At 35.3% G+C, this 27,115-nt stretch overlaps 1 protein-coding gene across 4 annotated transcripts in view; it reads right to left on the bottom strand.

Annotated features, from left to right (window-relative positions):
* Positions 1–27,115, bottom strand: part of UTRN (utrophin) — a 473,290-nt gene that overhangs the window by 24,732 nt on the left and 421,443 nt on the right. For 3 of the 4 annotated variants that reach the window (XM_063097714.1, XM_063097711.1, XM_063097715.1), the window contains 4 exons: positions 23,102–23,213; positions 6,509–6,645; positions 1,101–1,139; positions 809–874 (listed from right to left, as the gene is read on the bottom strand). In XM_063097714.1, the coding sequence (XP_062953784.1) occupies positions 809–874; positions 1,101–1,139; positions 6,509–6,645; positions 23,102–23,213 (354 nt within the window). The remainder of the gene's footprint in view (positions 1–808; positions 875–1,100; positions 1,140–6,508; positions 6,646–23,101; positions 23,214–27,115) is intronic. The other variant, XM_063097712.1, reaches the window with a different exon arrangement.

Below are 27,115 nucleotides of genomic sequence, written 5' to 3'. Positions count from 1 at the left end.
AAGCAAGGATTACATCCTCACACAAATCTAATTATTCTTCTCTCATGTTTAAAGACTCTCCGTGACTTCCCTTTAACTAAGGACAGGATCCAACTCCTTAGCAACGGGGACCGCCATTGTCAGACCTCAGTTACTGTCCCTTCACTCCCTCACTGCTGTACCCTTTCCCTTCCTGCAGTCCAGTAAACAAGCCATGTTCTTCCCCAGCTCAATGCTTTTGAGTATGCTTTTCCATTAGCCCAAGTCCGCTATTCTCCAGAAATTCTACTTGGCTTAGACCCAGTTCAAAAGGTACTATTTTTATGATACTTCAACTAACCCTTAGCATAGTCCATTATTAGGACCACAGATGCCTAGTACATACCACTATTCTGAAAGTTTGTGCACACCATCAAGACCAGCCTGTATTTATGTTCAGGAACTCTAAAATAAACCTCTATAATAAAGTATTAGCATAAATTCAATTACATATTGTAATTCATATGTGCACCATCTCCTGAGAATACTTTCAATCCCTACTTTCATTCACTGGGTTACATTATCTAAATCCTGCTTGTACGGTGTCTGGATTCTCATGAGCTGGATAATCACATCCCATTGAGATTTACTCTTCATAGAAAATGCAGCAGGTGTTTGGTAAAGTGCAAATTACAAAGGAAAAGATGAGCACCCAGATTCCCAATATAATGAAATCATGACTCCTGCAAAACATCCCCTAAATCAAGGTATGTTAATGGTATCAGATTAATACAGAAAGATATATTCTGGGTGGCAGATGCAGCAGAGGGGTCCAATCAAAGCCTCTTACCGTGTGGCATATTGTTCTATTCTTGAGTGGGTGTCATCATGAAACAGCTGAGGAGACTGTGAGGGGCTATAAAGAAAAAACAGAGCAGCAGATTTATGTCCAAATATTGACAGATGTTACCATTAGGAATGTTAGCTTAGTTAAATAGTACATTTGCCATGCAAACAAACCACTAGGATCATTATCCAGGATACATAAGTGTTACTTCGGAACAAGAGTTTAGTAATCACCCCCACGCTAACACAACTGCTTGGAACATCCGTCTTCTGCATATGGGGCTGTGAATACTCACTCATAGTGCTCTGGCCACATACTGATGAGTGTGATAGGACTGCAAAGAGGGGAGAGGGAAACAAAAGTCACAGAACAAACACTTCAGAGCAATTTCAGACAAAAGCAGTGGGGGTGGGGGGCATTCTCAATTGTCTTCCACTCATACATTTGGTTGCCCTGAGATCCTCCATAGGGAAATCAAAATAACAGAAGTCACAGTTTATTCTAGAGAAGGTGCTGTATATTCAAGGATCTGCAAGGGCCTTTCTGCAGATATTACAGGATATTTGTTACAGGACAGCAAACACATCTTTAAACACTCTCATTGGGGGAAAAAAACAACAACAACACAGAATCCTCTAAAATAGCTCAAAATTATAGAATAATTTTAAAGATAATGTTCTATAATATACTGAGGAAAGATGCAATCCTATTTTTGTTTTGCCTACAGAAGAAACTTGGTCAGGCAGGTGATGTGAAATACCAAAGACTACATCATATATTGGTGGCAAATTTGCAATGGAATTAGATTTTTCTGATTTTCACCCAATTTTAAATGTAAAATTCAAACCCAGGTGTACACAATATCTCCACTTCACAGACACATTAAAAGAAGACGCAACCTAGATACCCTTCCCTACATCCTACCCAAAGTCTCATATTATCAATAAAACTGAAAGCAACTTATCTAGATCATGACATACTTTCTTCAAACAAAATTCTATCCAGAAGTTCAGTATATGAACTGATAAAGGAAAACTTGTTCTGCTTGAATCAGGGCCTTGGGTCTGGAGTCAGATCATTCAGTATGACTCAACAACCCTCGACCTCATGCACTGCTTAGAACGTGAAAACACCACTGAAAATAACTGAAAGCTAATTCAAACCCTAACTTTTTGAGGGAAAGGGGGTGTAACTGATGAATGTGGACATTTAAAAGTACAAAGAAAATTAATTATCTAATTAAAGTTTCCTGTGAAAGCTAATGCTGATTAAAAAAAATTATTCCAGACCTACTTGAGTCTCCTATTTCTATTATACATACATACTTAAGAAGTAATTAATTTCATCATCTCCTCCTGTGAAGTGCAAGGTGATTGTCTTCATAGCAAAGATGAAAAAGAGGTGGCAGGTTATCTTATTGGAATGAAAAACTAAAACTCTTTGGACTTACTCTCAAAAACGGGCATTTATCCACTCTATTTGTCAAAATATCTATATTGTAAGAAAACTTAATCATACATGTGTAAAAAAGACATAACAACAATAAAACAACATAATTTTCAATACTCTTTTTATATCATTACTTTTCATTAATCCTGCAATAGGGATGTTAAATGTCAGATGAATAATTCGTTTACACTTTCTAAAAACAGTAACTATTTAAAAGATTATTTTAAAAATTCAAGTGTACCACAACATTTGCTATGAGCTTTTGACATAAGAAAAATGTGTATTTTTTTTTTTTAATCTTAATAGACCTTGGAAAATCTTTGTGAAACTGCTTGACTGGTTCTTGTGAAGTTAATTCAGTTAGCACAAAAGTGATTCTTAAACTAAGATAAGAATGGCAGGGGCAGAAAGCTGAACTGAAGAGTTTCTGAAAAGAATTTCTAAAAACTATATTTGGAAAATTTCTAAGAAAAGAAATAGAGATAAAAATATCAGGCTTCAGGCTTCATTGACTTCAAAGTATTTTGACTGGAACAAAAAGAAACGTTAAATGATAAGCTTTCTCATTTAATTCTGGAAGGAACAAACAAGGTACTGCATAGTTAGAAGCTACAATTAAAGGGGGTTAAAAATAAGACCCCTCTGTGTGTTAGCGCAGATTTAATAATGCAGCCTATGCCCACTTTCCAGTGTGGTGGCTGAACAGGGTATTTTGGTTAATGACACACTAAAGAATCAAACTCTACTAAATATACTTAATATTACATGAAATGTCAGCCAGACTTTGAAGAACTTAGGGACCCTCTTAGTACCTTAAATTCTCAGCAGGCTGCTCTTTATGCTTCCAGTCTTTTGCCTTTTTCAATCCATTTGCTCCAGAGCAGGTAAGTGGGGTCCCAGCTGCTCTTACATATAAACCCTCAATGGCTCCCCATTGCTGTCAGGACACTTGACACTTTAGCATGGCTTAGGGGGCTCTTCATTTTCCAGCTCCTGCTTCATTCTCCACTCTCATTTCTTGCCACTATTCCCAGGTTCTAAACTCAGTTTTTGAAACTATCTTACCTCCAGACTTTTGAAAATACTTCCTTTGTACAGAAACTCTCCATCTCTTTTTTCTTTCTTTTTTTTTTTTTTTTTTTTTGTGACTGGTAAGGGGATTGCAACCCTTGGCTTGGTGTCGCCCGCACTGCACTCAGCCAGTGAGTGCACTGGCCATCCCTATATAGGATCCGAACCCGCGGCCTCGGCACTCCCAGCGCCGCACTCTCCCGAGTTTAGCCATAGGGCTGGCCCCCATCTCTTCTTTCCATACCAAACATTCAACACTTAACCTTATTAATCTTTCAGGTCCCTGCTTAGCTGCCACTTCCTCTCCGTCCAGTGCTTCCGTAACCATAATCACACTTACTATGAGTTGGTTGGTTCTTGCCATAGTAAGAACTTAAAAAAAATCATCAAATTCATCTACTCCACCTTAACCAATACCAGGGAGAGATGTCTATTTTACGTTTTTAGTCTTTAGAGAAACCAACCTACCTTTTCAGCCAATAATAATCTCTTACAAATCTCAAATTATTTTACTACTATTTTAGCTTTTTCTCAGGTTTATTTTCAAGGGTACCCTCTTTAATCAAGTTCAACTCATTTATTTTATTTTTTGAAAACTCTTGCAAAAATAGTTACAAAGTTAGTTGAATAAACCTTAGCATGGGTTTGTTTACCTCCTTTTAGTAATAACTCATTTTTCTCATAAATCGCCTCCGTGCATGCATGTATAATTACCAGGCAGAGGATAAGGCATTACATTTTGCAAGGATGAAAGAGAAAGAAGCAAAAGAAAATTCTAATCAGCTTCATAAATAACTTCAACACATTTACCACTTCACTGGTTTTTCTCCAGTGTTCTCCTCCCACAAACAGGAGAATAAATGAAATCAAACTTTTTTACTACCCACTCACAAAAATTGTTACACCAGAAGATTAAGTAGCCCTGTACTAGAAAGGGCTCAGCAGAAAAATGAACTATATCAAATCCAGAGAGCTGGGTCTAGGATTTAAAAAAGAAAAAAACCTGCCCACTGTACCCAGTAGCTCATAAATCCTTTTCAATAAGGTTCTTTTGGCACCTGATTTAATCTTATACTCCTTCCTTTCTTTCTTTTGTTTCTTTCTCACTGAAAATGTTGGCAAGTTTATATTCAATGAGGTGAGATACTGTCACAATTATATCCTCAAATCACAGCAAAAAATTATTTGGCATGTTTTTCTGTTAATTTTTTTCTTTAATAGAGTCACTCAGATTGATAGCAATGATTATTTTGATATTTAAAGGCAAATTATTAAAAATGTTTAAAAGGAGTATAAAAGATCTATATATCTGCCTGATTCATGTGAAAGATGGAGGTATTTGGGACACAAAATGCCAATGGCTTATCAAAAGAGTGAAAGGCACATCACTTAGTTCAAAACTAGTGAATTATTCTGTAAATTAAAGCGTCATGGGATAATTCTATGGCTCAGGCAGCCACTGCAAAGGTTAACTGGATCTGCTACAAAAAGAAGTAATATTGTGTCTTTATCAGAGGGTGTTCAGCACAGTTAAACTGTATATTAGATAATAAAACAAATAAGAATGTATTATCATACAACCTTTTGAAAAAAAAGAACAAAAGTATACGTACAAAACAAAGAGAGGACCAAAAACATACCTTTCTTGAATGTATTTGAATAGCTCTCTTTAAACTCAAATTGCTTTAATAAAATCAGTTCCAAAGTTTATTATGCAAAAAAACTATTAGGAAGGCATATATCTTAAATGTGCAGTTTTATACCAAGCAGCGTTATCAAAAAGCCTGAATTCTTTCTAATGTTGTACATGTGTATGTGTTATATGAACCTATCTTCATATACATCTGCATTCTGTTCCTTTCTGTATGCACACACATGGCATTACCTATAGAGGGATAATGATATCAACCCTCCTTTGGTTGTGGTCTTTCTTCCACTTAGAAGTTCCATAAATAAAAGAGAAATATGTGCACATAAATTTAGCAAAGTTCCAGGTCTACAGGGCTTTATATAGGGGAAAATATCAGACCAAATAGTCTATTCTTCTATTTTAAGATGTTTGAGACATTGACTGTCATGACTCTCTGGAATATTACTGTTCTCTGATCATCTCTCATACATGAAATAAAATCAGCTATGAATTTTGAAGGTTGAAGAAAGTTTCACTTCACAAAAATTGCATGACACTTTTTATACTTCTTACTACAATTTTCTCTCCTGTATAAATTAGAAAGTTTCATACTTCATACTTTCCAGCTTCTTTTCTATAGTCATTTGAGAGGGAGTCTTTCTTTAACTCAGACTTCATTATAAGACTAAGTACCCTGGTGATGATTAGCAGTAAAAATTCACTTTCCCAAAGATTCAAACAAAAGAAAATGGTCTTAGTGAGCATATCTATGCTGATATTTTAAAGAGTGATTCAAAGATTTAAAATCATATCTATTTTTATCTTAAAATGTAATTGTTTAGGAATTTAAAATTACTTCCTTGGTATTTCTTCTGGCTCATTTAAAAAATTCTTTTCCTTTTCATTTCCAGCTATAAATGCTTACTCTCTTTGTTCTAAAATCCCATAGTAATTTTGCTATCTTGAGACTTTCATTTATGCTTGTCAACTCAAATTATATACTTTTAAGAGATTTTGTCTGTTTCATGAATATATAAAGCTATCTCATTTTGCTGTCTTCATCTTCAAGAAAAAATAGATTAAAAACATAATATGAGATTTTAGCATAGATATGTATCCAAGAGATTAAGTATTACTAATAAATGTAAATTAAAAAGATGAAAAATAAGTGAAAAACATACAAGAAATAGTAAAGCACTCCCCAAAATGGGAAAAAATGGAAAATAACTTGTAAAATGAAAGAGCATATAATACCACAATTTGATTTGAGTATTTTTAAAAGGAAAGAAGATGACCATCAAAACAGATGGCCAATGTGTATGAATATGACATGTTAATACATATTTTTAAAGTTTAGGGCAAGATATCAAAATAGAATACTAGGCTATTTGGTCTGATTTTTTTTTTTTTTTTTAACATACACAGCCCTGAAACATTTTACCAAGACACGAATATTTTTGTCATTAGGCAATTTCTCTTGTGTAACTAACATTAAAAAAAAGACAACATCAGATAAGTGTTCACAGAAGATTTAATATTAAAATCAAACTTACGTCTCTAAGTTGTCACCTTCAAGAACTGTCTGGACAGGCAAGTAGCCAAGCCGAGGATGTTTGGCAAAGTATTTCTTTGACCTGAACTTGTTCTTCAACACCTTTGTGAAGTCTCGTACATCTTCCCCAGATGTTGTCTATAAGGTTGAAAAAAATGACACTTCTCTTATTAAAATCAAAGGAGATAACTACCTACAATAAAATCAGAGCAAATGTAAATTGATGCAATTAAATGCCAATAGTTTTGGTAGTTTTACCTATTTTTGGAATACTGTACATTATGAAAACACTTGACAATCAAGAATCTTCATTAAATATATCCAGTGATTAGTTTATAATTTTTTATTTTCTGTTGAAAATAAACCATAACTACCTCATTTCTCCAATACTTTAAAACTTGGGCCAAAAAGTAAAATTAGCTTTGGAAATGTTATCGGTTGATTCCCATCACTAAAAATGTGTAATTTGCTATTAAAAATGAAGCACTGACAAAGTATTCTGGATATTATATGGCTTGAACTAAGCTGAATAAATGGAGCTTAGCCAAATAGTCCATCCTGGCTCCCCACAAGCCAGCGCACATTCTACTCTTGAAAAAGAGAAAGCAATAAATAAGAAAGAACAGGGCCACGCTGGAGCTCTACTTGGGAAGAAATACTGTCAATTGCTTTGTCCTTTCCCAAACATGAAGACATACAATTATTTCATCTGGACTAAATTTTTAATGGATGTTACTGTTTCCTTAAGCATTTCAAAATGATTAGTTTTAATAATTATTTAGAGTGAAATGCACTGAAACTACCCCAACTGCACCCTCATGCTAGCCCATGAACTCTTCTCAAAGCCCCAGTCTTCTACTCGCTATCACCAATCCTAGTTTTTATTTGCAATGCAGACATGAACTTTAGTCCTTCTGAAGATGTATTTAAAATATTTATGTTATCTGCATAGAAATGAATTAAGACCTTGATCCTCTGGCTCCTAGTTGGCTGCCCAACCTACCATGACAGAGAGAGAGACAGAGAGAGAGAGAGAGAGAGAGCACTTTTCTATAACATGTACAGAGGGACAAATATATTTGTCTACCTGCTGCCTGCTCCATGCCCCCGCCTGCCATCTTTTCCTTCATGACAAGCATGCCCAGGACTCATACAAATTTTTTGAAAACGGAAACTATAAAAAATATAATTATTTTTGAAAACAACTAAGTTCTGAGTCAACCCTATAGCTTTGCTACTTTCTATTCACTCCCATTTCACCTGAATATGTCTGCTTCTAGTAAACAATTCAGTTCTCGAGGCTTTCAAAGCAGAGAAGGCATGAAGAAGCCCAAGCTATTTAGAATCTAATATCCATCAATTTTTACATTATTAAAACAAACAAACAAAAACCTCCAGCAAGGATAGCCACACGCACTCACCAGGTCTTACCATAGAATTCACAATGATAAATCTTTTCCTGAATAACTGAAAATAAGCTATATACTGACCTACAGTTATATGGATACAGACCCTTCCAAATCTAAAGAAGAGCAGGGGGAAAAGCTATTAATGAAAAGAGAATAAAATTCAAGGCAACTCTGTGGAGGAAACGGGGTTGCTATGAAAGATGAAAGATGATGGTTTGGGAGTATTAGATCTCACCAGGCAAAATGTAAAAAAAAAAAAAGCAGAATATAGTTGGGAGTAAAGAAGGAAACTCTTAAAGGACATTCACATCTTTTATAATGGGTATCACAAATGCAGATAATTAAGTTTATAGATATGTTTACCCTGAATGTCTTGATAAACAGAGAAAAGCAAAGGCTTCCATAATAGAAATACAAAAAGACCCTTGTGTAAAGACAAATATTTATGACCTGGTTTATTTCTGTCTACTCTGCTAATATATAGAGGAATACTTAAGGAATTAATGGACACCAGCTTTCCTTTGGGCCATCTGCATGCCTGGCAATGTATAAAGGTTTTGATCTCTTAAACCAGTGGTTTTCAAGCCATATCCAGGTCTTCAGCTCCCAGTTCTGACTGAGGTGGGTGTGAGAAAAGGCCAGGTGGGCGAGGCACCAAGCTCTGCATCCAGTCTGTCTCAGTCAGGGTAGTGTACATTGTACAGTTCAGTGGTGTTTAGTATACTCGCAGAATTAAACAGCCATCACCACTATCTAATTACAGAACATTTTCATCACCCCCAAAAGAAACTCTGTACCCATTTACCCCCTCACTACCACTCCAACACCTGGCAAGCATTAATCTACTTTTTGTCTTGATGAATTTGCCTATTTTGGACACTTCATACAAATGGGTTCATGTAATATATGGTCTTTTATGACTGGTTTCTTTCACTTAGCATAATGTTGTTCTAGCTTGTCCATACTTGGATTCCAATATAATCTCTTGCTTGGGGGAAAAAAATGACAAATCATTCAAAAGTCCAAGTTTAATTCCACATCATACATTCTTAAGCTAAATATATTTAAGATACAGAAGACCAAAGTAAAACCAACCAACAAACAAAACAACCCTTCTTTACCCCCCACACAAAAACCCAACAAACACCTACAGGCCTTCCCAAAAGTTACAGCAGAAATGGAAATTAAATTGAGTTTCTAATAATGCTCATATTTATATATTTCTAAAAATTAGTGCATACTTACACAGAAATAGCACATTTTTATTTCTTCAAAAATTTTTATATTGAGGAAAAAACTACCACCAAAAGTTGTAATCTAAGGGAATTAATTCACTAGAGCCATAAGCTTTGTGCAATATTCAAAGAAAAAGTAAAAAGTAATTCATCCCAGAGGAACTAGGGATTATACTCAGGTTAGTAAAATGTAATTCTTTAGCTGGAATAAAGCCAAGAAAGTGAATTAAGCCCATTTTTGCAATAAAAATGTTAAAATATGTATGCATACTTGGTCTAATTTTCTATCTAATGACTGTACCTAATATTTCTCTATTTTAAAGTGCTAAAGCAATGATTTGGTAACAAAAAGAAAAAGAGGACCACCCACCTAGCATAAGGAATACAAGCAAATTCAACTCTGTCTTCACACTAAGTATAACATTTTATTCTTTTTTTCTTAAGCAAATAACTATTGATATTATGATAGAAAGATGAAATTGAAAGGAACACTCATTACTGTACCAATTATCCAGCATTTTAAATGACTCATGCATTTCTTGAAAAATTAGGTTTTTGTTTATTGCTGTAAGAAAAGACAGAAGGAGAACAAAAGATTTTGTAGATCCCATTAGGTAACATGTTACTATAGAACCCTACACCTTATAAATCGTTTTCTTTCAATCTCATGTATCCACCATGGCCTGTGAGGAGATTATCATCAGTTTTTTGACCTGTAAGGAAACTGACACTAAGTCTTTCGTGGATTCCAACCAAGTTCAGTAAGAAAGCTGTTGTTGCAAACCTGGGTCTTTTCACCACCCCAGCAACATGTCATTTCCAAGAGAAAGAATCCATAGCCATTGATTAAAACATCTATTATTACATCCTGAATTTTCCTTTCATTTAAAATAATGTACTGTTAAGATACCATGTGGCTAATCTTTTAAAAACTTGTATTGAAATATCTTTTTATAGATTTAAATTTCACATATAAAAATGTTTAGTGTAAGTACAATTAGAAAGGAAATATTCATACAATAAAAAAAAAGAATATTGCCAGCTATTTCACCACCCAGAAATAACCACCCTTAAAATTTTGATGACTAGACTAATTTATTTTTTAATCTTTTTCATTATAAAATAAAACAGAGACATACAACAACAAATGTATGGCTTAATAAATTGTTATAAGGCAACATAATGTAGGTCAGGAAACAGAACTTTGCCAAACATTCCAGAAGTCCTTTTCTCTCTTCACAATAACCCTTATCCTCATTTTTATAGGTAATAAATAGCTCACTTGTGTTTTAAAAATATTGGAGTGATAGTTTTATCATTCCAATGCCTATCCTTAGATACTATAGTTTAGTCTTGCTCATTTTTCAAAAATCTGATATATTTTGAGTCCTTTAATTTATAGTTTCCTCCTCCACACCTGCCATTTCCATACAATTTATCTATTGGAAAACCCAGGCAATTTGATCTGTAGTTTTCCAGAGTCTGGATTTTTTGGAATGTGTATTTTGGGTACAGTTCAGCATGTTTCTCTGTCCTCTGGATATCCTGCAAATTGGCAGCTGGATGCAGAGGATACATCAGACTCTGGTTTGATCTTACGGCAAGACAATTGGTGGTATTTTGCAGGATTATAGGAAGCACGTGATATCTGGTCATCCCTCTTATGTAATCTCAGCAGCTCTTCATGTTAAAGGCATGAAGGCATGGTGATATTCTAATTCAAGCATTCATTTTTCATTTACCAGTTAAAATGCTTTTATAAAGAAAATCCCCACATCTACTATTTAGGTCCTCAGAGGTATGGTTCCTCTAGGAAAGGCAAGATGAATGCTTGCTCATTCTCCCTTTTATTGACCAATTTTCAATATACTGAATTGATTTCCTCTCATCTTCCAAAGATAACCAAATCTTTTGCTGTTTTTAAATATCATTATGAACTCATAGATTTTAACATATTTGATAAGTTTCAATCTATTGCAATTATTATCATTATTGAAGCTCAAATTCTCCCATCCTTGGCTAGGAGGAGACTCTTTCAGTTGGCAACTTTTAACATGGCTCTAATAGTCTTTGAGAGCTTCCTTGGTAGTTACCTCTACAAGATGTTCCAAGCCCGCCTTTCATCATTTCTAGGGAAATACGCATTTAAAGATAAAATTGCTCATAAGGTTACATTGATGCTTCTGATTCAAATTCCCAATTTAACTTAACCTCTTTATTACACCTTTATCTCCTTTCTCTTATTCAAGGACACAGGGAATGATGGAACTGGACTATCCCATAATTATTCATTTGCTTCCCCCCCCATATTACACATAGAATACTCGGAATACTAATACCAATATCACCACCTCTGTATTTAAAATATAGGTTTACTTTTCCACTCTGCTCTCATTTGTACAGTAGTTACACTGCCTGTAATCTCAGATCATACAGCCCTTCATTACATACTATACTCTCTCCCTTGCAGCTCCATTTAGTTAAGAGCCATAGGGATTATTTATTTAATGATCTCTACCAGTCCTTATGATGTTGTCTCTCTATTTATTTTGGTTGTCTGAGGCCTGGTCTCTAATAAATTTCCCAGGAAGTGCTCATGGGACCTGAGTTCTTACATGTCTAGGGCAGTTTTCCTGTGTCCTTTACTAGATACTACAAGGTTGATTTTTCTGGATATAAATCCTTGGCTTCCATGTTTTTGCCTTGAGTTTCCTAAATACAAGTATCTTCTTCCATTTTCTTTTGGTATAAAGCTTTGATGTTGGAAAGTCTGATGACTGCCTAATTTTCTTTCCCTTATAAATCATGTTATGTTCCTTTTGTTTAAATACCTGAAGGATTTTTTTCTTTCTCGTTACAATACAATAAGTTTACCAGAATATTATCGTGTTGATCATTCTGAGTTAGTATTCTCAGGTATGTGAGGTACTCTTTTAGTAAGCAGCTTCACTTTTTTTTTTTTTTTTTTTTGAGAAAAGTTTTTCTTGAACATTCATTTTTAGGAATTGTTCTGTTGTCTTGCTTCAAGTTTCTTCTTTAGGGACTCCCTACTATCTATCCACACATTCCCTTTATTTGTTTTCTTGGGGTTTTTTTTTTTTTTTTTTTTTTTTGCCTATCTTCAATATTTGTCATTTTCTCTCAAATCCTTTTTATTGCTTTCTTTGTTTCTTTTTGAGTTTTAAAGTTTTCCTCTTATTCATCTCCGATTTCTTTTAAAGTTGTGTTTATTCTGGTTTGTTGCATTTATTCACTCTTGTCTTCCTTATGGCTAGTCTTAGTTTCTAAAATCATTTTTTTCTTTTATTTCTAATTCTTCCTTGAGTTCTGTCACCCTAGTTTTAAAATTTCTCAATTTTGACTTATGTTTTTCTTTCATGTCTTATATCTTTTTTTTAAGGCTTTGTAGCTAATTTTGAAATAATGGGTTAAAATGTTGACCTGTTCAATGAGCATGTATTTCTGGCATGTATTATTTTGTTCCTTATCTCTTTCTCTAATAATGGACTTTTATGAAATTTGACCTTGACACTTTGGTTGCTCAATTTCTTTTTGTTGTGAAGTTAATTTTTCTAAATTTTTAGAAATCGTGAGGTTCAGGAAAGCTTTTTTAACTTCACTGAGATTTCTCTTCTTTTGCTTTTATGTGGTATTTAAAAATATGGCATGTGTCTTAGTTTGTTCAGGCTGCTATAACAATACAATAGACTGGTAGCTTATAAACAACAGAATTTACTCCTCAGAGTTCTGGAGTCTGGGAAGTCCAAGATCATGGCACGGGCAGATTTGGTGTCTGGCAAGGGCCTGCTTTCTGGCTCACAGATGGCCATCTTCTCGTTGTGTCCTCACATGGCATACGGGACAATGGAGCTCTCTGGGATCCCTTTTATATGTGCATTAATCTTATTCATGAAGGCTTCACCTTCATGACCTAATCACTTACAAAGGCCTCACCTCCTAGTCTCATACACTGGGGATTAGGTTTCAATTTATAAATTTTGCGGGGACACAAACATTCAGCCTCTAGCAGCACCTGAATTCTGACACTTCCTGGTCTTGCTCCTCTTACCCACCCCCCACATATGCACTTTGGACCAGACCTTCTCTTTCTTTCATCTCTGTTGCCCTGACTTGCTCGATGTTGGTTCTATTCCCAGCAGTTTATCCTCAGCATGGGGCCCTCTTCTAGAAGGAAGCTCTGATGGGTTAGGTCTGAGAGCTCAAAGATGGCCAGAGCATTCCAGAGATTTCTTACCTTCTTATCCTGGGCTCTGGGCATAGCAAACCCCTCCCAGGATTAGCTCTGCTCTCAAACAAGCAACTGTGCTTTTCACTGAATATCTATTGCCTATTTCGGGTTCTCTAGATCTCAGGCACCTTTGCTTCCTTCTCTTTCCTCTCTTACAGACAGGGATATCTTGTGGGTGTGTTGCCACCCAGATTTATTTGGAGGCTATCTTGTCACCCAGATTTTTTTGTAAACATTGGCTACAGATTTACGGTTTTGCTGTTTAGTTGCTCTGTCTCTTTTTACGTAATTATTTTACAAATGGGAAGAAACTGGTAAAGGCAAAAGAAACTGAAAAGCTCAAGCCATGCTACTGCCATCTTCCTCAAATCCCTCCGGACTGATTTTTTACCAGCATGTAAGAACTCACATATACTAATGAGGGCTGTTCAAAATTGTCGTTTCCGGAAACTAATGATGGTGACTCACTGTGAAAAACATTTTATAACTGAACCTACACAGAGAAGCGGGCATGTGAATACTCAAAATAAACTTCACTCCACTGTACCGCTATTAAGTAGCAGTAAGATAATAATGAAAACTTATCTGGATAATAAGAATTAATCAGTTCTTGACTTGCTCTCTACCAACTAATACAACTGAATGAATAAAATATGAAAAACTGTCACTGAATTTTAAAATCTGCCTTGGGGTAAATCTATCCATGTATGTTTCTACCAAAATCCTAAAGAAAATCCTGTGCAAGTTGGAATCAGATGAAATTTCACTCTTGTAGTTCTATTTTATACCAAAAATGGGAATATTTAAAATTTTCTTACAATTTATTCCTTGATTGAGAACATCTATAGAACTTCATGTAAAGTATAATTTAGAGTTACTCTTTCTTTTGCTTGAGTTGGTATATCTACATATATATTACTATACTATAAATATACTATAAATGCATATATATTACTCTATATGTCCCTGTTCATATTTCAAACCATATATTCTTACCTCAAGTGCTGATACCTATTCACTATTGAACTTCAAAAATGTTGGTAGATGGCTAAAAGGATTTTCCTTATTAATGTGAATCACAAATTATAGCAAGCCTAAGGTGCAGAAGAATCTAGAATTCAGAAATGCTAATCCCCACAGTATTCATCATCAAGTAGGTCCTTGAATAAATTGCTTTAGTACTTCAGCTGAAAAGACTCCTACTATTAACACCGAAGACAGACAAAACAGCACATTAAAAAGGGATTATTTGCAATGATGCTAAGTAACCAAAGGTCAAAACACGTATCTTCTACTTACTGAGCAATTTAAACAAAACAACAAAAAGAACCGCAAATAAAGAAACAAAACCATATTTGTTCTAAATCTCCTAACAATGTTTTAGGTCAATTCATAACATGGGATGATAGTATTATCTAACTCCTTAACAAGTATTCCTAACACTGGATTTTTAACTGTTAACTACAAATATGAATAAGTTATATACAGAGGAAAATAAGAAAGTACAAAGAGGTAAATTAAGGTTATATAAAAAACAACACAGACATTTGGCACATGTATAGAATATTTAAACATTATCGTTTGGACCATGCACAAGTGCTAAAATCATTGTTGAACAGAGCCTACATTAGCAAGATTTACTTCTTAAATATAGAAGTCAATTAGTCCCAAATGGTACTTGCATGCTTCTAAATCAGTACATTTCATTATCATAAAACCTATTTCAAAAGATATTCTCAAGTGTTTTACTTTTAATTGCAAAACAAACTCTCAGATTTTACTTAAGTTCCATTGATTTCAACAAGTTGAAATTCAGACACATTTGAATTCTATGGATAGGATGAAATCAGTAAGAAAATCTCAGAGCCTTTCAAGTCCTAATGGAAAAATATGAAACTAAAAAATTAGCATTAACAGAATCATCAAGGGGTCAAAAACAAGTAGGGTAATTAGTCTCCCAAAGCAAAATGGGTTTCATCCAAGCCTCACCTTAAAAGATAATGACACAATCTAAATGCACTAGACTTACTGGGAAAACAATGTTAAGGTGGGCAGGGGCTGAAAAACAACTTCACGATGCTGAGGTCAGAGAAATATCAACGATGCCGCATTTCTGGCATATTGGCAAACATCCCAAGTTACATCTGAAGAAGCAAGACTGCCAAAAACAAGCTACACTAACTCAATGTAGAGTATCCCAAAGAATGAATCAGCATTTTTTTATATTTGATTTTTATAGTCTTAACGAATACATTGAAGCTGGCAGAGAGGGAGAAAAATAGACAAAACAACTGTTTCTAGGGGTTTTTTCCCTTGTTCTTTTGGTTTTTTTTTTGTTTGTTTTTGCCAGCAACATATAGTTCGTAAAGAAAAGGCATAATTTAGCTTTTAACTTAAAAGAAAAAAAACTTTTCTATTTTTTTCAAAAAAAATTCCAGCAAAAGTTGCAAAAATGCTGAAAATATGAAATTTTGGTTTACTTCTTCATATATTAATCAATAGGAACAAAAGTATGCTTGAATCTACTGCTTTAAAAACAAGATGTGCTTGCTTAAAAACTTCAATACAAATCTCTTTTAAGTGGTATTCATTAATTAGTTACTTCCCATTGAGGTATTTTTTCCTGTCCTCCCCTCCTTTCACCAAAAATCTCAGCAAAACTATCAGTACAAACGACCCTTGTGTAAAGCCCAGCAAATAAGCACAGAAATTTATAATGAATCAACCCCAACAATTAGCATGCTGGAAGTAACTGACGTTGCTGACCTTTCAAGCAACAAAATTTTGCAAATATTCTGTTCCTTCTCCCTGAGCTAACATGTCTCTCAAACCAACTTCCTATCCTGGCTAGCCATGCAGATTCTGATATCTATACTTACCAGTAGGTGAAGTATTCTATTTAACCTTTCCCCATTTCTCGTTTTCCCTGCATGGCCTAGGCCACTGTCCTTCACCAGAAGCACACAGCCTCTGTCTATTGACCTTTCTTTCCCCGTTATAGTGAACTCCATGTTCTTTTACACATTCCCCTACATCTTGTTCTTAATTACTATTTCAACTTTTCTCCTTAAATGAATCTTGATGTTCCCATGATAACACCATCTCCCCTACAATCCTCTCCAATAGTGGCTATATAATCATTCCCTCACAAAGGTTGAGAAAAAAGAATTACATTTGAACCTAAGAGGGAAAGAAAAGATCATGGTTTTTTTCTCCTTTACACACCATTTTCCCCTAAGCCTCGCCTACTAGAACCAATGTGCCTTTCCACTCCCCTTTGACTATAAAATGCCAGACACATCCATTATCTCTCACTTCTAGAGATGTAGTCATGACCTTCTAAATGCCATCACATCTCTAAAACCTTCATGTCCCATTTCAGTCACACATTGGGGTACCGGCCACACCCCAGGCCTCATCATAACTCAAAACATCTTACAGTCCCAAATCTCTAACTTGAAAAATTCTGTCACGGACTGGAATCTCTGACCCTTCCTCCCACTTCTTTAATATGAATAAACGTCTTCTGTCCTCCAGCATCTTGATCTCCAGCCCCTTAACCCCCTTTAGGATATCTTCAGCATGGAGATAGTCCAAATCAAGCACAGTGGTCATTAACACCTTTGAATTTTTCACTCCCTTGGCCTTCAACTATCTCCTAAAAAGCTGCTGAGCCATGCAGGAGTCACAAACTACAAATCCTTGCCAATTAACCTCAGCTGCACTCTTGTGGCAATGTAACAATCAATTTACTCATCTCCTGGTGACTCATGATTGTCCCTAGTAGCAATTTCAAACATTTCCCATTCTTCTTAGTATTGAACCCTATCTAATTCTCTCTCACTGCCAGCAACTGCATAAACTCTTATAAATATATGTGAAATTCATCATTCTCTCTCTCTAATTGAAAGGGCTATCTTTGGTACAGCCATGATGGAAAACAGTCTGGAGGTTCGTTAAAAAATTAAAAATAGAGCTACTGTATAATAATCCAGCAATCACTTCTGAGTTCAAATCCAAAGAAAATAAAACCATTATCTCACAGAGATATTTGTGCTCCCATGTTCACTGCAGCATTATTCACAATAGCTAAGATATGAAATCAACCTAAGTATCCTACAACAGATGAATGGAAAAAGAAAATGTGAGATACACACACACACACACACACACACACACACACACACAAACACACACACACACACACAAACACACACACAGGAATATTACTGGCCTTAACAAAGAAATAAATACTGCTATTTGCAGCAACATAGATAAACCTGGAGGACATTATACTAAGTGAAATAACCCAGATACAAAAAGACAAATACTGCATGATCTCATTTATATGCAGAATCTAAAAAATAGCTGAACTCATAGTAGCAGAGTGTGGAATGCTGGTTGCTAGGGGATAGAGGTGGGGAAATCGGGTCAAATAGTACAAACTTGCAGTTATAAGATAAGTAAGTTCTGGAGACCCAGCGTACAGCACGTTGGTTATGATTAATAATAATGTATTATATACTTGAAACTTATTAAGATAGTAGATTTCAAAAAACAGACTATCTCTTATATGCCCTAAAAACATATAAAAATGTTTCTACTTTAAACTAAATTTTGTTATTTACAAAAATGATGATTCTAAAAAAGATCCAATTAGGCTAATTTTCACTATGAAATTAAATGATCATAAAGTCTTATTCTAATAAAAAAGAAATTTACAATCTGAACATATTCAGCATAAAATGTAACTTTAAAAATAAATGATAATCTTTGAATTCAAATACATAGTGCACACAGGTAATAAGAAAAAATTTTGACTACTCTCTTGGTCCATAAACTTAATCATTCTAAACAACATCACATAGTTTGATGAATTTCTCCACATAGAGGCCTTTTTTATCTTTCATAATATTTTATCTGTATCTTCAGTCACAAGCAAAATGCCTGGTATATAACAGGGTATTCAACAAATAGAATATTCCAGCAAGCACACATAACAGTGTTTGCTAACGTGTTCAATTCTGTATATTTCCCTAACGGAGTTAAATCACCAAATCCATCCTAACTTTGCACAAGACACTTAGGTTCTCTAAAACTTAGTTTTTTCTTTAAAATGAAGATGAATTAGATGATCTTTTAGGTCCTTTCCAGCTTTGATGTTCTGTAATTAGTTTTTATAGTGTCAGATATGAGCTCATTTAGTTTTTATGAGGCAAATTTAACTAAGCATAAGGAGAAAAGTATGAGTCACCCCGTCCTCAAGGAATTAAAAAGAGAGTTGAGGAGGCAAAAACACTAAGTAGTTAGAAAACAGTACAAGATAATAGGGAATCAGATACTAACTGGTGGTAGAGGCCACTGAACGGAGTGTTTTGGTAAAAAGAAGCCAGAGGAGTTTGGGAAGATTTCACACACAAAGGAAGAGTTGAGCCGTTTTTGTGAAAATGTGGGATTTGGACAAATGGAAAGAGAATGGGGACAGGCATTAAATATAACCTATGGCATATTGTCTCTTGAAGGTGAACTCTTACTGAGCCTAATAAAAGAATTCTTGAATATGCAAATCCGGATTATAGAACGGTGGGGGAAAATAAGAGTTTAAAGAAAAATCATTTCCTAGAGAATGAAAAATTCTGCTTCGTTTCCTTATATAAATGTTTTATTATCAATATCATAAAATACCTTGATGAATTATGATAGTTAATTCATAAAGCATTAGTCTTCCTACATCTAAAGACTCACATTATCACAGATAAGGTGATATGCTGGGGAAATATTTGGGGAACTTGGAGGGTATAAAAACAAACTTTATAAATTGCAGGAAGCTTTGCGCGGCGACGCTCCCACCGCGGGTTCAGATCCTATATAGGAAAGGCCAGTGCACTCACTGGCTGAGTGCTGGTCACGAAAAAGACAATAATCAATCAATCAATCAATCAATCAATCAATTGCAGGAAGCTTTTAACAATAGAGGCATCCAGAGTCAGATGAAAAAGGACCTTGAAGGAAAAAAAGATCAACTCAGTCATGTGACCGGAGAATTCTCTTAGCCAAAAAGAGATGCACTATGAGGAATGTAAATATGAAGATCCGCATGGATAGGTATGATCTATTTAACACTCAAGTGGGGCTTATTATCACTGTACTGAATAAATTCACATTTACGTTCATTTTCTGAGGCAGACATTAAGTAAGTTTCAGGAATGTTGGGTAAAAGATGGATGAACCATGAATAAAGCTTACTTGAAAGAGCAAAAAATTCAAAGAATTCAAAGAATGCGGGTGAAAAGAAAGAAAATGTAGAAAGCAGTTAAATCAAGTAATTCGTAACAATTAGAGACAAAAGTATGCCTTTCAAAGACTCAATTTACATATACTTCTAATTACTTCATAAAAAGTTGAAGGGACAAATGCAGAAAATAACCAGTCACAGAGATAATTTACAAGTACACTGCCGATAAGATCACTATACAATCTCAGGAAAGGCAAAGGAGCTCCCAAAGCACATCTTGAAAAAGGAAGTCCTCCCTCTACGATGCAGGATAAACTGTAATCTTAGAAACGACAGTGACTATGCAACAAGAATAGTTTTGGGTAACTTACAGATTTTATTTAAAATTGGTATTTGAAGAGTGAAATTCATCTGTGTATAAGTGATTCTCAAGCATGTTCCACTGGCCGATTGCTGATTTCAAATTGTTTGAGTATTTTGTAAAACCATTAGAAATTACTGTTTAAAAAAACAGTCATTTTATACATCTATACTATAACAACCTAACATATTTACTTGATGATTTTTCCCATTTTGACATTAGCTCTTTATAATCAGCTTTCTAAATTTCTAGCTATTATCATGTAAATATTAATATTGTATTTCTCCCCAATCCAAATTCCTTACAATGATCTAAAGCTTCTAAACAATCTGATACCTGCCTTTCTCTTTCATCCCATCTCCTACCATTCTCCCTTTTCTAAAGGGAGAAATTCACTACTTAGGAAATTCGCCCCAGTTTTCTTCTGTTCCCTTTTCTCACACATCTCTTTCCCACCCCCAGGGCAGGCTTCACGGATGTGTGACCTATACAGTTGCATGTTCAGAAGAGTCCTGAACTTGGCTTAATGCTCCATCGTTTTTAATCTTTAAACAAGGGGCCCTGCATTTTTAATTTGTTTTACACTAGGTACTTCAAATTATGCAGCCAGTACTGCCTACCACGCTCCCCTTGTGGAACAGGCTTCATTCTCTTTCTGTGCCCCAATCACACCAACCTCTTTCCCACCTGCAGACCACTGCTTGTGCTGTTTCTTCCGTCCGAAATACCCTTCCCCTAGTTCTTTACACAGCTGATTTTTTCTCATCTTTCAGGCTTAACTCAAATGTTAGCTTCTCAGACAGACCTTACCTGATTTATTTATCTAAAGTGCCTCCTCTGATCACTCTGTCTTATCACCCATTTATTTCTTTAAAGGCACTTACTCCAATCTATAATGATCTCATTTATTTGTTTCCTTGTTCCCTGTCACACATCCCCTTCTCCTAAATGGAAAGTAGCAGGAGAGTCAGTAATCTTGTCTTTCTTCCTAGTACACTGACAAATGATGGTTCTCTTCTTGACCAAACTCTAGTCAGGCTCCTCTGAGCCCTTTCCTCCACTGAGCCTTCACCTATAAAAACTGCAAACTCTCAGCACAAATTATCTCATCCATCTCCCCCCCCCCCCACCTCCCCCATTTAAAGACTTGAACAAACAACAGCATAATTTCTAACAGCCCAAGGCTCTATCCCTAAGATGGCCTTAGTCCCCCTTAAACTGCTTGTTTGAAACAAAAATTCCAGGCCACCAAAAGAATTTACTATTTGCTCTAGCCAACACCTGAAGGTAGGCTCCCGAGCACTCTTAGAGCATTAATAAAAAGAGCTTGCAATTGTGAATCCTTCCTCTCTCCCTTTGAGATGTACATGTATCTCCTATAACTCAGGAGTGTCTTTTCTCAAGCACCTGAAAACCATTTCTTTGAAAAGTAATCATCAGGAAGGATAGGGCCTCTCTCTCCCAGTCACTATGGGAGGATAGAATCCTAACTCCGATTTTTGCCAGCTAGCAGACACACCTAGGCTCACTGCATTTACATGGACCAACCCTTTGCAATTCTTCACTCGCCTGACTGTGTTCAAGCCCCCACTGTTTCCCCTCTCGACTCCTTCATCCTCCCCTTAAAACAAACACCCAGTCACCTCTGTACAAATCAAAATATATTTATGTAAAGTCAGTATATTACTGATTAAAATCTGTCCTCACTACTTTAACTAGTGTCTGGCTTTATTCATCTTTGACAATAGTGCCTGACACATGGTAAGTGTTCAATATTAATTTGTTGAGGGAATAAATAAGTTAATAATAATAATAAATGATGCTTCACAAATTTCCTTCAGGGGAATTGTTTTTTCCTGGTTAAAATTATTATGCACTATGGGTATTTCATCCATTATAATTCAGCAACATTTTCTAGAGAGTTCCTTTCCACACATAGGGTCCCTGTTTATTTGAGATAAGATACATACGAACGTGAGATTTATATGTATATATTTTATAAGTATTGCTGCCTTTTTGTCAATTTATGATCCAAAAAGTAACTCAATTCCTTAAGCCAAAGAAAATGTACAGCTCTATGAACAAATTTTGGCACTATTTGGAAGAAAGCTAAAGAATAGCTACTGATAGAAAATGAGAATAACTTTAGAAAAAAACAGCTTTAGATCAAAGGAACAACAAAAACCAATATTTTAGTGGAGCTGTAATGAAATTGGGACATTAAACACAGTGTCATAATAATGTAAAGTGGGATAGACCTCTTTTGGAAAATAACTTGGCATCAAGTATTTTGGCTATAAAAATGCTCATATTCATTGACTCATCTTCTCCTAGTGCTTTAGTCTATAGAAATGTAATTTATGTGATATACGGAAAGAGCTATCTTCACAAAGATATTTGTAAATATGTTGTTTATAATATCAGAAAATTGAAAATAAACTAAATGTCCAAATTTCAGAAAATGGTTAAGTAAATTATAGTAATTCACTCAATTAAATATTTCTTTAACAGGAAAAATTATACTGTGTGACAACAGGGAAACATTTACTATACAAAATAGTAAGTGAAAAAATCAGGATCAAAAATACAAAGATATAAAAATAAATAAAATCTTAAGATCAGAGACATGAAAAATATTAGAATGTAGTTTATTCAGGAGCTAGATTTATGAATGATATTTTTAATTTCTATATTTTCTACATTTTTGCTAATGTAAATGTAATATTTAATTATAAAAACGTATTTTCGATATGTCTGAAAGAAATATGATTTTTCATAAAATAGTATCATTTTCCATGTAAGTTAGTATGAGCTCTTAAAAGAGTTTGCTACCAAACAAAGTTAGGTTTAAAATCAAAACACAGATGTACATAAAAGTTAATAAATTGATTTTTCTAAAAAAGGTATAATAATCCTACACTAAATTAATTCAAAATAGATGTGTTTACTTAAAACAAAACAACAAAAATGTATGGTTAAGAAATCCTGAAAGTGGTATTTTTCCAAAAAAGTTAAGCCTAAATAAACTGAATAAAATTTTAGACATTAGTCAATTCAAAAGCAGTGTTTTTTAAACACAAAACAAAACAGTGGCTCAGTACTCACAGGTATACAATATTCCACCATAGGGTAATGCAATTTGTGACCTTTTGCTGTTCGACCCGAAAAAAAGCAGCTCTGGCAGACGTCATAGTTAAAATGCTTTAGGCTTCTATACCTAGAGAGAAGGAAAAAAAAAAAAGAAGAAGAATTCATTGCTTTACAATCCTATTATTTAGTTTTAATAAATCATTTGTGGTAAGAAATCTCATTCATCCAAATCACCAAGAAAATAAAAAGTAGATTTGCCACAAATGTGGAATTTGCTTAGTATCCTGGTTCCAAATTAGGACAAAGAGAAAACCACCTGTCCAGTGAAAAGGAAAAAAAAGTAAAATTTTAAAGTTCAAATCTCTAAAACATGTTTCCATCTGTTTAGACATGATGAGAGGACAAATATCCACATCCAAAAAGTTTTTGTAATGTTTGAATAGAAAATGGTAGAGAAGAAAAGATGCTTATGTTTATTAGCTTGACACACCAAATTTTAAAATATCAATTATATCATCAATAAGAAATGAATCTCCAAATTCCCTCACAAAGGCACTGTTTTTTACAATGAGAGTTTTACATTTGGTTTTAACTAGTCATTAGAAAAGAAATTAAAAAGCAAGAAATAACCTACAATGAAAAACAAACTAAATAAAACCTGATCACAGTGCATTCTGGAAATAAAATAATGTTTTTAAATCACTTGCATAAGAATGACACTGTACATTAACTTCATTTGCAGAATCTTATTTAGAAAAGCAAAACTCTATATACTAAGTTTCTATGAGTCTGAGTGGAAAATATCTTCTCCCAAATATTCCATTCTGGCAGCATGGCTGGTGGAACTAAGAACATAAATTATATCCATATCTACAGAAAAAATAAATAAATGATAAGACTCACAGAATGAAACTGGAAACAAAATTTAAAGGTTATGTAAAGGTTAATATTATAAACTATTAAGTGCTGAGTAGCTTCTACAACAACGTGCAAAATTACTTGCAAATTGATTTGAAGGAAATCAATCTGGGTATACTATAGCCAGCTTACTTTGTCAAGGAAGCCACCTGGTTTGAAACAAATACCTACAGTAACAATATTTCTTAACCTATCAGCATGGCTTGGCGAATATGATTGACATCTCCTCTTCTAAATGGAGTTTTGCTCATTGCTGAATATTCCTGTGGCAGATAGTAATTCTCTGTTTTCATTGGTAAAAGATCCTTGTACTACTAGCACATTCTAGCAATATGCCTTGCTAAAAACAATATTTCTTAGTTTTTCTTGCTGATGGTGGTGACCAGCGCGATACAAGTTGAAACTATTCGGTGGGGTGTCTAGTGGGGATTTCAAAAGACTGACTCAGCTGGGAAGAAGCATGCTCCCTCTTCCTTTTTCTTGGAAAGTGGACCTGACATCCAGAAGAGCCTCGTTACTGTGAGGTTACCTTGAAGATGGAAGTACATGTTAGAAATGTACATAAAGACAGAATTAGAGACAGGTGACCATGGAGCAACCATAACAATCTTGTGTTGCCTACCTCCACACTTTGTTTACAGGAAAGGAAAATAAATCTGATTTATGCATATTACTTTTAAGCAGCTGTATGTGATTCTAAAAGAAACAATTCCCAGCTTACAAAACATTCTTCAAATATAAGATTTCATTAAAATTTAATTTGGAAGTAATTAGTGAAAAAATTCACAGAAAACAAATATGTGTATATCTAGAGTAGTAGCTTGATACAGAGACAGCCTGGATGAAGCATAGTTTATTTTATAATGCAGATACTCCTCTTATCTTTATTTGTGTACTTGGCTTTTTATTCTTCCTTGAACCCTCAGAGAAAGTGGTATCTCTTTACAACTAAGAGCTAATCAGATCTGTTCTGTCTTGGACCCATTTTACTTCTTTAATTGTTCTCATCTTCACTCCCTTCATGCATAATCTTTGTGCAATAATTAAGTCACCATTAGTTTGAAGAAACTTTTGCTTGATCTTTTTCCTAAATCAGGTAGCAATTCTAGACATATTTCTCTTTTATTAAGAAATTAAAATTTTAAATGTACTATATTCTCCATATAGAAAACTGGGAAAGTATACACATAAGTAAAATGAACATAATATATCACCTACCATCTACTTATTTCCTGAGCCTGAGATCTGCCTTCCACCCTTATCCTGACAGGGAAAGAAATCTTTCTAAGATTTCCAGTGAATTCTCCTGTTTCAAAGGTCTGTTCTCACATGTGATCTTTAGAATCTCTCTGTTGCACTTAACAAACACCTGTACCATCTTTCTAATGTTCTGATTTCCAGAACATTATGCTTCTTTACTCTTAAGATTCCTGCTTGTAGATGGGCAGATGCCAGACCAAAGGTGCTCAGGGCACATTCCTCCAACAGAAAAAGACCAGAACAATGAATAGACAGCTAAATATTGACAAGAGCATTGGTGGGAGAGCATAGCAGTGCAGCAGGAGACTGGTGAGAAGCCTACGATGGTGGCATAGAGAGGAGAAACAGGCACACAGCTTCAGCTGCCATGTCTCTGACACCAGGATCAGTGCAAGAGAAATTTTCCCTTGCGGCTAAAAGAAACTGCTTGGCAATGAGCACTTAGTAGCGGTGATCCTCCTCTTGCTTGTGCCCTGGCCCACTGCCACCATTGCCACCACTGCCAAAAGGACCCAGAGGGCTAATGCTGCTATGGTCATCTCCCCACACAGCAGTCCATCCTGCTCCCCACCAACACCCAGCCCAGCTGCCAGCAACTCCAACCTGACCAGAACCATGGGTTCCTGTGTTTTACCAGGCAGGAGGATAGAGGAAAGAGGTGAACAAGCTCAGTCCCAAAAGCGAGCAGCCTAACCCACAGTGGAATTTGTGCTACCTCTGTGGCCTTACACCTGGCAGTGGAAAATACTAGCAGAGCCCATGTGATTGCACTGACCCAGGGAAAGACATTCAGAGCTGTTGGTGAGTGCAGAAACTCAGGATAGCTAAATAGAGTATGGAAGGAAATTTCCAACCACCACCATCCCATCCCCCAACTGGAAGAAGCAAAGACCCAGGAGTCTCTGTCTGAAATAAAGTGGAGAGAGAAACCCCACCCAAGTTTATCCATTCAACCTGAGGAGCTTCTGTAGATTCTAGTGCACCTATCATGGGATATTAGTCAGGGTGTTAGTAAGTCCACCCGGGGTCACCCACATCAGCCAAGGAGTGATAGGGCACCCAGGCACTTTTACCAAGAGCTGGAGATCTTGCCCATGACCTCAACAACCCAACACCACGTCACTCACTTCAGCAGGAAGCCACTGAGTGCCTCAGTGCTTAGGTTATGGAGGCACTCACAGACAGCTCAGACACTGGATATGGTCAAAGTAACCACACGGAGACTACACTACTGCTTCTACCTGTAACCGAAACTAAAACACCCCATCCAGCAGTCAATCTAAAACACATCTCCTTCCTCAAAAGCCACTCCAGAACAACAGAAGAAGCAATTGCTTCAACAGATGTCCAGACATCAATGTAGAAATACCAGAAACATGAAAAAACAAGAAAATATGACATCCCCAAAGGAATACAATAATTCTCTAGTAACAGACCCCAAATAGCAGGAAACTTTTTAAATGACTGAAAAGGAATTCCAAGCAACAATATTATGGAAACTTCATGAGATACAAGAAAACACAGATAGACAACACAATGAAATGAGAAAAACAATCCAGGATCTGAAGTAGGAATTAAAGAGAATGTAGCAGAACTCATGGAACTGAAGGATTCATTCAACAAAATATAAAATATAACCAAGAGCTTAAGCAACAGCCTAGAGCAAGCAGAAGAATTTCTGATCTTGAAGACAGTCTTTTTGAAATACCCAGGTGGGCAAATAAGAAGAAAAAAAGAATTTTAAAAAATGATGAAAATCTACAAGAGCTATCAGACAGCTTTAAGCATACAAATATCCAACTTATGGGTGTTCCGGAAGGGGAGGAGAAAGGAAGAGTCACTGAAATCCTA

The sequence above is a fragment of the Cynocephalus volans genome, chromosome 5, assembly GCF_027409185.1.
Source record: "Cynocephalus volans isolate mCynVol1 chromosome 5, mCynVol1.pri, whole genome shotgun sequence".
In the NCBI taxonomy this organism is placed as follows: Eukaryota; Metazoa; Chordata; class Mammalia; order Dermoptera; family Cynocephalidae; genus Cynocephalus; species Cynocephalus volans.
The sequence above is the reverse complement of the archived record's forward strand: the minus strand, read 5'-3'. Positions and strand labels throughout refer to the sequence as shown.